Source organism: Raphanus sativus, chromosome 5, assembly GCF_000801105.2.
Source record: "Raphanus sativus cultivar WK10039 chromosome 5, ASM80110v3, whole genome shotgun sequence".
Lineage (NCBI taxonomy): Eukaryota > Viridiplantae > Streptophyta > Magnoliopsida > Brassicales > Brassicaceae > Raphanus > Raphanus sativus.
The window spans coordinates 25,690,498-25,704,987 of NC_079515.1; the positions used below are offsets into that span (position 1 = coordinate 25,690,498).

At 37.8% G+C, this 14,490-nt stretch overlaps 2 protein-coding genes and 1 long non-coding RNA gene across 3 annotated transcripts; 2 read left to right on the forward strand and 1 right to left on the reverse strand.

Moving 5' to 3' along the window:
* The first annotated feature begins 6,652 nt into the window (after positions 1 to 6,652).
* Positions 6,653 to 9,036, forward strand: LOC108832228 (WEB family protein At3g56270). The gene is given in 3 exon segments (XM_018605719.2): positions 6,653 to 7,166; positions 7,755 to 7,871; positions 7,873 to 9,036. Coding segments are annotated over 3 exon segments (1,269 nt in total). The 5' UTR covers positions 6,653 to 7,013; the 3' UTR covers positions 8,872 to 9,036.
* Positions 9,037 to 9,805: 769 nt separating this feature from the next.
* On the forward strand, positions 9,806 to 10,592 carry LOC108857740 (uncharacterized). The gene is made up of 2 exons (XR_001950376.2): positions 9,806 to 10,077; positions 10,218 to 10,592. It is a non-coding gene; the product is annotated as an uncharacterized LOC108857740 (long non-coding RNA).
* A 1,407-nt stretch (positions 10,593 to 11,999) lies between these two features.
* Positions 12,000 to 12,964, reverse strand: LOC108833625 (uncharacterized). Its single transcript, XM_018607036.2, has 3 exons — positions 12,654 to 12,964; positions 12,350 to 12,413; positions 12,000 to 12,261 (listed from the first exon to the last, which is right to left on the reverse strand). Exons 1-3 carry the CDS (start codon positions 12,936 to 12,938, stop codon positions 12,086 to 12,088), a joined length of 525 nt encoding a protein of 174 aa, XP_018462538.1. The 5' UTR covers positions 12,939 to 12,964; the 3' UTR covers positions 12,000 to 12,085.
* Between the last annotated feature and the right edge of the window lie 1,526 nt (positions 12,965 to 14,490).

Sequence of the window (14,490 nt, forward strand, 5' to 3'; positions counted from 1 at the left end):
GGGAATTTATCCTCTTCACAACAGCTTTTGGAAGTATGAATGTAGAGCACCAAAAAGTTGTGATCCCTGAGATCACTGTCTTGATTAGCAATAACCGACCAGCAAAAGATAAGGCCTTTGAACTCCATGAAGAGAATTTACTCTTGATCTGTTGCAGCAGTCCTTCACAGTTTAACAAGTTGAGCTTTTTTGTGCAGAGAGGAACTCCAAGGTAGCGGACGGGGAGAGATCCCATAGGCATACCAGTTGTAAACTGAATCAGATCGGTTTCTTCCTGCGAGAGTCCAGATGCATAGAACGAGGTTTTGTGCACACTCACTGCTAGCCCAGAACGACGCTGGAACTCTCTTAAAACCTGAAGAACAGCCTGAACCGACTCCAAAGACCCGTCCATGAAGATCAAGAGATCGTCAGCAAAACAAAGGTGTGTGAGCCTTGTTGATGAGCAGTTGAGGTGGTAATTGAAGCGCATTTCTTGGGCTGCTCTGTTAAGCATCAGAGAGAGATTATTAAGCGCAATAACGAAGAGATAAGGGGATAAGGGGTCCCCCTGTCGCAAGCCCCGAGTCCCCTTAAAGAAGCCATTTACCCGTCCATTGTAACCCACAGTGAAGGCAGGAGTGCACACACAAGACCGAACCCAAGAAACAAAAGTTTCCGGCAAGTCAAAACCTTTCAAGCAGGATAGTAGGAAGTCCCATGACAAGGTATCAAAAGCCTTAGCTATATCCACCTTTAGGGTTATTCGTTTGGTTCCGTTAGGCCTGTGGTATCCATTTACGAGTTCTCCCGCCAAAGTAGTATTCTCTACTAATAGTCTACCTTTTACAAACGCAGTTTGACTAGGAGCTATTAGCGATGTCAAGATTGGCTTCAAGCGTTTAACCAGCAGGCGAGAGACGACTTTATATGTTGTGTTTAAGCAAGCAATGGGCCGAAAATCAGTGATCAGAGACGCTCCTGTATGCTTGGGGACCAGGGTAAGAATGGTGCTATTGGTGGTAGAAGGCATGAAGGAGGAGTGAAAGAAGTGAAGGATGGAGGCTATGACTTCATCTCCCACAATAGCCCACGCCGATTTGTAGAAACCGGAGGTAAGTCCATCTGGCCCCGGAGCCTTATTTGGATTGAGCTTGTGCATCACAGTAGTTATCTCCTCGCTTGTTGGTATTGCAGTCATCATCATTCTCTGGTTACTATCACAGCGGAAAGGAGAGAGGGCTTGGAACCATTCCACCGTGGAGGCAATAACAGTGCAGAGATGAGGCCTCGGTCCTAAGATGCTGGTGAAGTGACGAACAGCATGTGAGCTCATTTCCAAAGGATCCGTGATGGTGGCACCAGAGGGAAGCATGAAAAGTCTTATTGTGTTGAGGTTGAGGCGTGTTTGCACTATCCGAAAGAAGAAGGTAGTGTTGAGATCACCCTCCTTTAGCCAATTAATCCGCGACCTTTGCTTAAAGTAGCACTCCTCTATCATCCGTAGGAAATTCCATCGTTCAATTGCATCCTTCTCCTGTTGAAACAGTTGAGGTGAGGGAGACTGCATGACCTGTACCTGCACATCTTGCAACACACGGTTAGCCTCACAAACTCTCAGTTGGATTTGAGAAAAATTATCTTTATTTAGTTGTTTGAGATCACTCTTTATCTGTTTTTGTTTCCAGGCAAGAGCTGTGAGGTTCCAGGCAGCGCTGCCGGCCTGAGTCCAAGAATCAAGTACCAGCTGGTGAAAACCGGGATGCTTAGTTAGGTAGTTGAAGAACTTAAAAGGTCGGGTTCCACAGGTGGGGATTTTGTAGGCTAGGTTTAGGAGACAGGGAGTATGGTCTGAAGTAAGGGAAGGGAGAAAAAATGCTGAACAGTCAGGGAGTAGGTTTAGGAGTGGGTTATTGATGAGGAGGCGGTCTAGCTTTTTGGCTATTGGGGCTACAGGGCAGTGGTTGGACCAGGTGAAGAAGGAGCATTGATATCGAAGGTCAAACAGTCCCATTTGTGAGAGACAGTCCTTGAACTGAATCATATCAGAGGTGAGAGTGTTCACTGATGCCAGAGAGTGCTCCGCTGGATGTAAAATTTGGTTGAAATCACCTCCCACCATCCATGGAGTAGAAACAAGAGAGTAGGTCTGGAAGGTGTTTAAGAGTTCCACCCAAAGGTCTGTACGCTCTGAGCTCTCATTAGAGGCATAGACTGAAGTATATATGAACACAGCTGACCCCGGAATCTTTATTTCGCAGGTGAGGGCTTGTCTTGACTGCTGCAGGGTGCGAACAGAGATATTATCTTTCCATATGAGGATAATCCGACCATCATCATCAGCAGAATGATTGGAAGTGAAGTTATATCCTCTGCACAGCTTCCCCATGAGATGGTTTAAATTATGGGATTTGATGTGGGTTTCTAATAGGGAACCAAAAGAGGGTTGGTGACTACAAAGCCATTGACAAAAAGGTGAATGTTTTGTCGGGTCATTTATACCCCGCACATTCCAAAAAAAGGATTTAGTATCCATAGATAATTAGTCAATGGTCTCCTCCAGAAGAGAAGAGCCATGAGGTGACAAAAGAGTAAAGGGGTTAGAGAGGTGAAAAGGAGAGGGGTCAGGGGGAACAGATGGGGCCGGGGGTTTGATAGGAGGCTTGGAGAAAAAGTTTAATTGGTCAGTAAAGGAGGGGAAAGACTGCTGGGAGCTAGAGGGTCTGGATCTTTTTAGAGGGGGTCTAGGATCAGGGGAACTGGAATGGGAGGGAGATTTAGCAAAAAGAACTAGCTGGTTTTGGGGATTTGAAGGGGATAAAAGAGGAAGAGAAGTGGATGAAGGTAAGGGGGAGGAGGAGGGAGGGGAAGGAAGGTTTATGGAGGATGAAGACAAGGGGAAGGAGGAGAGAGGAGATGGTTGGCTTTGGGGATTTGGCAGGATTTGGGAGGAGGATGACAAGGAGGGAGCCGGAGCCTGAGAAAGAGCAGAGAGGTCAGAAAGCAGTTTCTCAAGCACTGGCAAGACAGGAGGGTCGGGTTCAGCAGACTTTTTAACTTTTTGGGAAGAAGGGGGCACAAACTCAGCTGCAGAAGCCTTTTTTTCCTTACTTTGAGTAGCAGGTGATGGTTTCTTTGATTGCTTAGGAAGTTGTAAGCAGTTCTTACTAATGTGTCCTAACTCCTTGCAGTGGGCACATGTTGGAGGAACCCAAGGGTAGAAGACTGTAACTTCCACTACTTCACCTGATTCCCGGGTGAATTCAACCACATCTGGTAGAGGTTGGGTAAGGTCCACTGCGACTTTAACATGAGATAAGGTTAGGCTCACAAGATTAAGTGTGAAGTCATCAGTCTCCTTTGGCTCTCCAACTAAACCTGCAACTAAACTGAGCCCTTCTTCATGTCGTAGGTCTAGCGGGATGCCTGTCAAATGGGCCCAAATCTGGATCGAATCAAGGGGTGGAGGGGTTTTGATCGATGCAGAAGAGGTCCATTGGATGGCTTGGAACATGGAGTCTCCAACATACCATACTCTCTTCTCCAATATTTTCTGGCGGAGATAGTCGGAAGGTATCCTAACCAGCATTGATCGCGAGAGAGGGTTAGTATGAATTTCCACTCGCTTGCCCTTGCTCCATAATTGATTGAGGATACTCTGAATGTGATTAAATACAGGAGGCCGACCATTGAAATAACAGATAATGAAATCCTTGTGGAGCTCAGCCCCTTTTTGGAAAACACTATCTGGAATCAGCACACTAGGCCTGCCAGTTTCAGAGAGAGAGACTGGAGCCAACCTAGAAAGGGTTTTGTTCTGAGATTTGCGAAGGCGCTCAACAAGGGGAGGCTTAGGCAAGGGATGAGAGGGTAGAGGGTGCTGATGGGAGGGTGAAGAAGATGGGGGAGGAACAGGGTTGAGAGGAGGGGTAGAGGGAACAGCAGACGGTTGGGAGGAGGAGGGGACAGCAGATGGTTGAGAGGAGGAGACAGTAACTGAAGATGAAGTTTGGAGAGGTAAAGGAGCTAGAGGCGGGGGTTTAGGAGAGGTTTAGAGGCACGGTTAGTTTGGATAGGAGAGGAGTTTTTAGGAGGAAGGATTTTAAATTTTTCTAGGGCCAAATGAACAGTGTTCTGAGATCCAGATCCAGAAATGGAAGACTCGGAGACAACTGGAGTAAGGGGAGCTGCTGTTACAACTTTTCCAGCAGAAGGTTTAGATCTCGAGGCCTTACCAGACGAGCTCTGAGAAGGAGCACGCGGTGGACCTCGGAAGTTCTTGGGTGATTTAGGAGCAGGGGAATTGAGGGGAGGAAAGCGGGCTAGAGACAGGGGATTGGAGGGGTCAGGGTCAGGAGGGTCAGGCGGGAGGGGGGGGATCAGCAGACGGTTATCACCAGCGGCGAGACTCGGAGGATTTAGGACGGAAGCACTGTTCCCGGGGAACCAGCAGTTCTCCATCAGAGCTCTTTTTTTTTCTTTAACAGTTACCTAAACAAAATCTGGTTTTTCCCGGTGTTCTTGTTATTAAGGAAATAATGATTTCACGAGATAATCTACACGTTTAAAGTTATGGTATGTTCTAAGACCTTTAAACTATAGAAGACATGAAGACTTCACACCTACTGAAGTTTTAAGACCTTGTTTGTCGTAATAAGGAACTAATCAGACCAAAAGTTATGGTATGTTCATATCCAAAAAGATATGTAGGCACATAACATACATTTGATGATAAATTAGTCGGAGACTATTATTGTGTGTATCAATGTATATATATATATATATATATATATATATATATATCTGTGTGTATATATACTCTGTTAACCGACAAATGTTTTTATACATTTTATTAATGATATAGTAGTGATCGACCACCATGTCTTATATATTTAAGAAGTTTTTGCTCTATTTTATAAAACATTTTACAGATTTCTATGAACAGTTTAATTTTATTTGAAATTTTGACTATAAAAGTTGAAATTTGAAGTCTTGTTTATAACGATATAAATGTATTCAGCTTGATATTCTATCTTAAGAAAGCACTTTTAATTTTTTTGCGTTTTGAGTGAAGAGTGCTAATGCATGTTAACTTGCTTTAGTTTATTAACCATGAAAAAGTTGGTTTATTTAGAAGATTTTTATAATGGTTAAGTACCTTGTATGTGAAGAGACTAATCTATCAAGAAATAAATGTAAATTCATTTTGTCTTATGATTATAAAATTCTGCGTTCACTAATCTTTTTTAAGAATCTTTAATTTGTGACGAAGCCTACTTAATTCATTTAAATCTAGGTGTTTGTGCCCAACTTATACTATGACTATGAACAAGACTTTAAACTACGATACCAGTAGAGAGTGGTTGGCAACTGGTAAGTCCCAAGTCCCGGCATTAGTCAACTGAGAAACTGTTTTTGTCGGTTCTAATTTCTGTTGGAATATATATACGTTTGCGGGAAAGAAATAGAAACGTGATGGAGGGTGATTAATGATTAAGTGGCGATGATGAATCTTCACCCGTTAGATGGAAGGAGAGGAAGACGGTTGAGGCCGTATATAATTTATTGAAGGCATGATCGTATATTCGTATCTGTACGTGGTCCATTCTCCTCCTAATCAGACTGTGCATGCTTTAATTAGATGGAAAAATATGGCCACAAACTCTCTTTTTAATAATGAAATGTCTACAAAGTTGGTTAGACAACTATATGAGAATGCTCCACCAATTTATTTCACGCACTCATTTACTCTAAATTATAACGTAATCTCCCACGGGGATATCATGTCAACTTCCGGATATGAAATCTTATATTTCAATACAAACAACATAGCTTTTGTTTAATTAGAAAATAAGGCTATACTCGTGTTCACACTGTAAAACTAATATGTAACATTCTAATTATTGGTATATAGTAATATATATAGTTATTTATTAAAAAAATAAATTAACTCCTATAGTCCTATGTTATAAATACACACTCATTTTCTGTCATATATACAATGCCGGTCAGGGCTACAATCGGCCCCGAATCTAAACCCTTGTTTTTCGTATATTAACAAAACCCAATTTCTTTTATAAATTCATATTTCTATATAGAAAATTTTAAAATTTTAATAAATAAAATTGAAAAAGGGTTAAAATATTTTATATGTATATTGTTATGGTTTCGTAACAAAATATTACTGTTTAAATTTTTAAAACAAAAATGTATTTAAAACAACGAATAAACATAAATTTTGAAAGGTAAAAGAAGTTTTGCTCTAGGGCCCTAACAATGTTAAGCATTATATATATATAAATATAAATTTTCGGAAATCATGTTTAACCTTGAAAATACCTAATTAAAAAAATGTTTTTGATATTTTATGAAAGAAGATAAAACACATAAAAGTTATGTGGTAGCTTAGTAAGCAAGTTTTTTTACCTTTTAACAATAATGCATCAACCGTCAATGTACGTGGTTACAAAATACGTCAATGTAAATACTTAACTGTGTTTTGGGTGATTATATATGCAAAGTTCATATTTTGGCTTTATATACAGTAATTTTGGTCAACCTATATAAAAGATTATAAATGACGACCCAAATTCCTGCTTACATAGGTTTGGCCATGCCAGATGGCAAAAAAAAAAAAAAAAAAGGTTTGGCCATGCCACGACATATACCTTTCGATACTTCCGCAATCAACGGCCCAAGATCGCTTCCTTAATCAACGGCCAGGTACACCCAGTTTCACGCCAAGTATAGTCAAAGAGAGACAACAAACCGTTGATTATGTGAGCCGAAGAGCCAATCAGTACAAGCCACGTACACACCCTTGATTATCCTCACTACGTTTCTTTAATCCTGCCTTGGTCATTTTGACTCAATTAACGAGAAAACACAATGATAGCGAATCACTTGTTCAAGAGCTCTTTTCTTTATAATGTCTGCTTCTGTGCAGTAACTATGATTACTGCGATGAGCTTCTCTTTAAATTCTCTTTACCTTTTGAGTTTTGACAAACCATTTGGTTGTTCTTGAGGCGGAGAATGACGGAGAGGAGGCTTCAGAAGAATTCTGCGGCGGAGGAAATTCCCGGTACACCGAGAATCCGGGATGTGAGAATCGTATTCGGATCGGAGGTAACCGGATTATGTGGTCGCGGGTCTTCTCGGGTTCCATTCAAACTCAAAGACAATTACGTGAGTTCTTGTCTTTTGAACTCTTGTTGTGCAATGCATGTTCAAGTACTGTTGTCACTGAGAATCTGAAGTGTTATTCATTATTTTCATTTATAAATTCAAAATCGACCCTGAAATTTTGGGAGTTATTTTACAGAAAAAAATAAATAAATTTGGTAGCTATAAATGATTAAAAAAATTATTATAATAATTTTTTAATAATAAATTTGGGGACTTTTGTTTATTTAAATTACTTTTAAAAATTTGGGAAACCATATAGTTATGCTCAGGACCGGTCCCTTGATGTGTTGCATGGCAGTTTCAAAGTCGTCCTGAATTGTTTGCTCTGATATGTAGTTAGCTTAAAATGTTATCTACGGCCATGTCCGAAACTTCAGTGTTTATGTGTATATACGATTTGATCAAAAAAAATGTGTATATACGATGTGTAGGGCTAGAGCCGGCAAATATATACTCTGATATTTTATTTTATTTAATTTTAGCATGAGACTTATGAAAGATGCTACATTACATTTTGTTGGTGTCCGAACCATTCAGCACGAGGACAAGATTTATTATATGTTTTATGTTTGTTTGTTTATTCTCCAGGACGGTGTGGGAGACTTTGACCTCAAGAAAATGGAGGAAAATGCAGCAAAGCTTGAGAAGGATCTGATTATGAAAGAGTTAGAAACTCTAGATTTTCTAGAAGCTCTTGGATCAACGAAAAAAGATTGTTAAAGACTTGAAGCTGGAGCTGCAACAGCAACAACCCGTGAAATGCATGGAAAGCCCTGAACATCTTCGTTCACAAATTAAAGAGATGAACCATGGTGAACGTTGCCACCGTAGTCTCTTGAAGTCTCCAGATATGGTCTTCACGGAACTAAAGCAAGCCAGTATGAATCTTGGTAAAACAATGGACGATCTTTCTATGATCCGATCCTACGTTGAATCTTTGAATATGAAGACGGTGGAACATAAAGATTTTATTGGAGTGGCGTCTCTAGCTGAGGAGCTTAACAGTTTGAGGTCAAAGCATGATGATGAAGAGAGATTCATTACCAAGAATGTATACGTGAACCCGCAATGCGAACAAGTTAAGATGGTTGTTGAAACCAATGATAACAAACAGAGCAGTGCATGTCTGAAAACCGCAAAAATGAGATTAGTTGCTGCAAGAAAAATGGAGGAAGCAGCTAGAGCAGCGGAAGCACTTGCCATTGCTGAAATGACAATACTATGCACCAATAAAGACGAGTTTTGCTTCCCGGAGCTACCACCAAGGTCACCTTTAACACTCAAAGAACAAATGCAAGAAGACATATCCATTGAGATCATGAGGAAGTTGGAGGAAGCTAACGAAGAAGTTAAACAAAGTCAACGAGCCTTAGAAGCTGCGTTAAACCGGGTAGAAATTGCTAATGTGAAGCAGCTTGAAGCAGAAGATGCGGTTCGCCAGTGGAACATCGAGTCATGGAAAGATCAGAAAGCTATTAGAGCAAAGCGGTCGATGAAAGGTGATGATAACATTCCTCGACGCTCCTTCTTGAGCCATGTGAACCAGCACGAGCCGCTTGACGATCTCCCTAAGCCAATGCTAAAACGTAATGTTTCAGTGGGCAGTGGCCTAAACCGGAAACAACCTGCCCTTAACATTGATGAGAAACAGTCGAGGAGAAAGTTTAGATTCATTCACCACACGGTTCCTGAACAGACAGAGTAAAGCAAAACCTCAGCCTTTGATGAATACATGTTTTGCTCATTTCAGTTTTTTTTTTAATTTATATTTTGGTTTTAATTCGTTTGATCATATATGAGTGTTGTTTGCTTCTATCATAAACAAACCATAATGATTATTGTGCAATGTATCGCTCTGATTACAAATATGTGACCAAAAGAAAAAAAATATTACGAAAAAAAATTAAAAGCTTTTTGTAATGATAATTGAGTATTGGAGTTAGTGAACGGCACTGCTCATACTATGATTTAGGTGGTGAGCAACTTCTTTATCTTATGAGCTCTAATCAATATGTACATTGAAAGAGTTAGATTAACTGTCAAATTGATTAGGTGATCCGTAATGAATAAAACGCAACTCAACTATTTTATATACTTTTGTTCGTATAGTTCATATGTATTTTTAATCACTTTATCTTGTTTTGAAAAAGTAATTTTCATATCTTTATTGCTGATTCTTGTCATTCAGATTATACTGCGGAAAAAGGAAACTGTAATTATATTTAAAAAAAAAAGGAAACTGTAATTATTCTTTCTACGAGATTGGAGTTGATGTTTATATCAGATTCAGAATGATGACGTGGCTAAGACTTTAAAGGCAATCTTAAAAATCCACTAACAATAGGCCACGTGCTTTTTGTCTGATACTTTGATTTCGTCGTGCTGCCTTCTTATTGGTTAGAGAGTAGGACCGAGGAGTCACGGACAACGAAATCCAAAAAAGCAACACAACCTGAATAAAAAAAAATAATTAAGAGCGGCGTGGTTTAGCAAAATCATTGTCTCTCGTACTAAAATGTATCCAACTCCAAACACGTGTGCTTAACTTTTCGTCGTGTCGACGATCCAACGGTACGTTCGTACTTTTAAATTAGGTTGCTTTGCTGCTCTCGGTGTCATTGTGTCAATAATCCAAAAGACAATGTCTTTCTCGTATTTATTAGTTTATTTTAAAATGTTGTCGTTCTAAAAAAAAGAAATGTTATAATACTCTCTGTTTTGCTTATATAAGGAGAGGTTGTAATGTCCATACAGAAGCCAGATCAAGCTCCATGAGATAGGGAAAACGAAGCTCTCCTTATTCAATAATCAATAAGTCAGCCGATCGATCTTTAGAGAGATTGGTCGTCCATTGTATGGCGGCTTGACCGCCGTTCATCTGGCTTGACGGTTCGACTCACTCTGAGCCATGGTACTATATTATGCCAGCATTCTCATCTTATTCTTTTTTTTTTTTCTCATCTCATCTCATCTTATTCTTGTATTTCCTATAGACATGTAACTCGTAGTATGTTATTCTGAGAATATTATATATGCAACGATAAAATGCAGGTAAAAGTAATCTCAGGCTTAAACCATTAGGAGAAGGAGAAGATATTTTAGACGTGGGTGGGATTTTAGGGATAAAGATGGAATATTGATAAATTACGTACATGGTCGGATTATAATATAATTAAACCGGATTAAAGTTTTGATCAGTGGATTGCTCTGAAGTCTCAACTAAGTGGGGGCTGGTATTCCAATCTTGTATCAATTAGTATAATAAAGCATAAGCATCAACGTATTAGAATATTCTCCAATCTATGTTTTGTCCATCCTGCATTAGTCGTAATGCGGAGTTACTTCTCTAAATGTGTGTCAAAAGGCAAGTCATTTTTTCTGGCTATCATGTATTGCAGTATTGGTTAGTTTTCCACTAGTTGTATCGATTGCGTTTCATGTTTTCATTTCTCATTTATGATTAATTATTTATTAAATCAGCCAGAAAAAATCTCAAGAAAAGCTCTTGGGTTACATAAAAAGCCTCTGGATTCCAGAAAATTAAAAAAAACATATTAAATTTAAATAATCGTAAGCATTAACCTATAGCTCAATGGATGAGTGTTTTCCATTGCATATATCAAGGTTTCTAGTTCAGTGTGCAGGGTTGACAGAACTCTTTGACCTTCTATTATCCCCCCAGCTTCAAGTATTCATATTCAAGGAGGACAAAACCATACATAGCCATTAGCTCATCCTTAGGCCAAATTAGCATCCACTTGACAGTAGTGGAGACCTCCATGTTCTATTTCATTCTATTTAACATCTTCCGTAATTATCAAGCATCAAAATCTAATCTAGTCATGTCTTTCATCGGCTCTAAATATTTTTTCTCAGATGACATGGGGGTATATTACTTTTATGGCTAATTCAGAGGAAGAGCAACTCAAGACGACCTTCAAACTATTACACAACTTTCTTCATAATGATAGATAGATAAATACACATTGGTGTAAACTTTCCATCCTCAAAAAAATATAGTTTTGTAAGAGAAAGGCCTCAGAATTGGATAAAGTCAGAGCATAAGCTAAATACAAGAAGCTAATCAGTCCCGGAAGATGGTGTTCTTTTCCACGTCTTATCTTTTCACTGGCAAGCATAAAACGAGAAAAATGGATATATATCTATAGGTGTCATGGCCAGTCCCAAACGGTAAAGGCAGCAACGCCGCTCCGCAAGGCGACAGAAATATGAGACCCTTCCGGCGATGCTTCCGACGGAGAAGCCCTTAGGCTCCTTCTACGTCTTTAGCTGCCGTTTTTTCTTTGTGACGTTTACTTTCAGGGTTCTGCAACCACAAATTCTAGATTGCCCCTTTCTCAAGTAACCGATTTCTTGGAGAGAAATCGCGTCATGAATCTTAAAACATGTATATAAACAACACACATGGCGTTTAAAGAAGCCTAAACGAGTGATAAAAATCGAATTGAGGCAGGAGAACATGAGTTACAAGAGATCATGGAACTTTGATTTGTCTGCGTAGCAGTACTTATAAGAAACCCGGAGGAAACCCTTAATACCGTTATTTTAAAAAGCCCATACATAAAAATGAATTTAGTCAATGCTTTTACCCAATACCCAAAAGAAGGAATGAGCCTATTCAATACGTGGCCCATTGAAAGAGAGTAAACTGGTTTGTCAAACTTGAGGGAAACAGAGTGACCTGCTGAGAGTAACATTTCATAAAGAGTTGATTATCTTCATAGTTCATACCTTCCAGGCTTCAACTATTCCAGTGTATTTTTTGTCTCTAAGTTTCCCAAGATCTCAATAAACATGATTTTTATTTGGTACTTAAGTAAATTTCAGTTTCTATAAGATAAAATTTTCAAGAATAAAAACAGAAAAAGCGCATTCATGTATATGATTTTGGAAATTAATCATTTAGAGAAGAGTCTGGTGAAGAAATTTCCAGAAGGTTTTGAAGGATTCTGAAGACATGAGACATGAACATATCTCCCTGACCTGTCCACTTGTCTTGCCTCACCCTTGGTGTCCTTTTTGCATACCTTACACGTTTTGTCGACCCATCCTTCCTCCACATATTCTCCATCCACTATAACATTTGTATAACCAATTATTTCAAATACTCATAACAAATAAAACCATCATCACTTCTAATTAAATAGTTATCTAGAACTTACCTTCAACGTATGATTTAAAGAAGTCCTTGTATGTTCCTCCTATTTTTCTTCTCAATGCCCCATACTGCACCAATTGGAATATATCAAAACATAATTCAATGATAATCCAATAATTTAATAATTAGAATTTCTCATTCCAACATGGTTTAATAAAATAGCTTTACATTAAGGTTTCTTACATAAAAGGTAGCAAAGGATTGTTGCTACGGGTACTTGTATCTAGTAAAACTTTGGATTTATTTCGTAATAGTTATTGTTATTACCAAAAAGTTGTCAAGTGGTGTGGTTAAGTAAGAAGACTGACCTGTTCTTTGTTCATCTTGCCACCGGATTTGGTGGCTTCACGGGCCTCGTAGAGAAGCTCAGCGTCTTTCTCCGACCGAACCTGTGCGAAATCCAACGCATCGGTTAGTCTAGTAAACAATGAAGTCTCGTCTTCCTTCTTCTTCTCTTCATCTTTCTCTTGCTTTGCTGACACGACGACCCATCTAGGTTTCTGGCTTATTCTTGTCGAGGTTCTTGAGATCGGGACTTTGGTTGTGGAGATGAACCCACCGCTGTGTTGAAGAGGGAGTGCTCTTAGACCCATTTGTGTCAACTCTCTAATTCCAAATAAATGAGATTGCATATTATATAGTAAACATATATGTGGTGTGTATGTGGTGGATTTGAATGGATTTGGGGCCACAAATGAATAATATGGCTGTGGTTGTTGTGTTACGTGGGAGTTTAGTGATCTGGTGATTTCTGAGGCCTCGGATTTTTATTTTATTGTGTTAAAATTGTGAGTATTTCTTTGTACACTATAATTAGGAAAATGATATTCATGCATATATTAGAAATTCTTAGCCGTTTAATGTTTTTTATTTATTTGTTAGAACTTAGACAAAAAATTGTTGACCAGACCTAATTGGGATTAGATTCATAGTTAAATAGTTCTTGTGGTTTTTAAATTTTAAGGATTTGTAAATAATTAGGTTGTCAATTTTTTTTAGTTCAAAGAAAAGTAGCTGTAAATAATACAAGGTCTGTGTACAGAAAAAAAATAATAATAATACAAAGGTCAATTCCGAAATATATAATTAACATAATCTCTTAATTATAATATGTACAACAAAGGCCCATCTGGGATCAAAAGGCCCAGTAGAAGAATGAACACCAATAATTCTTATTATCTAGTTTCCTAGACAAAGCTATTATATTTCTCTTAAGCTTTAATTCTGCATCTCAACAAATACTATCAACTAGGATAAGACCTGCACTTTGGTGAATTTTATGATAAATATTTAAAATATATAATATTGACAATTATGTCAAATAAGGAATATGTCGGTTTTATTAGGGATAAACATGTCGGTTTAACTACATGTTTAGATTTTGTTAAAAACAAATACGGATTTAGGTTTGATTTGGTTTATTAAAGTCTAAGAGACTCTTAACCAAAGTAAATTCAAATTAGTTTGGTTTGATTTGTGTTCACTTTTATTTCGATTTGGATTGTGTTCGATTCAGTTTTAATTTAGTTTGGTTTGTGTTTGGTTCGTTTTATTTTGGTATTGTTTGTGTTTGTTTAATTCAATCGAATTGATTTTCTAGTATTGTTTTAGTTACAAAAATATAATTAATAAGAACATAAACAAATCATCATTTGACACTAAGACATTATTTTCTTCATTAAAATTAGTATACATTTTTAGTGGAACCTTCGAATAATTCAGATATTGATAAATTAATTGCACTATTTTAAATTTTAATTATTTTATACCTTCTTCGTTTATTCACCAATCTTTCTAATTAATACAAACATTCCTTTTACTAAAACTTATGAAAATTATATACTGCATATATCGATTGCACGCATCATATTGTGCAATATTTTATATTTACTACTTATTATCTGTTTTTTTTGAAAAATTAACAAATTATAAAATAATAATTATATATATTAAATAATTAAAAATAAATTACTATATGTAATAGATTGGTGTGCGCATATAAATCAAACGATCACTCTTTTTTTGCAATCATTTTAGGGTAAATAAATCAAAACAATCACTCTTATTTGTCGTATATAATATGTAATTAAATTTAAATGATATTAGCATAGATATTATTTTAATATTGATTTTATTAAATGAGGT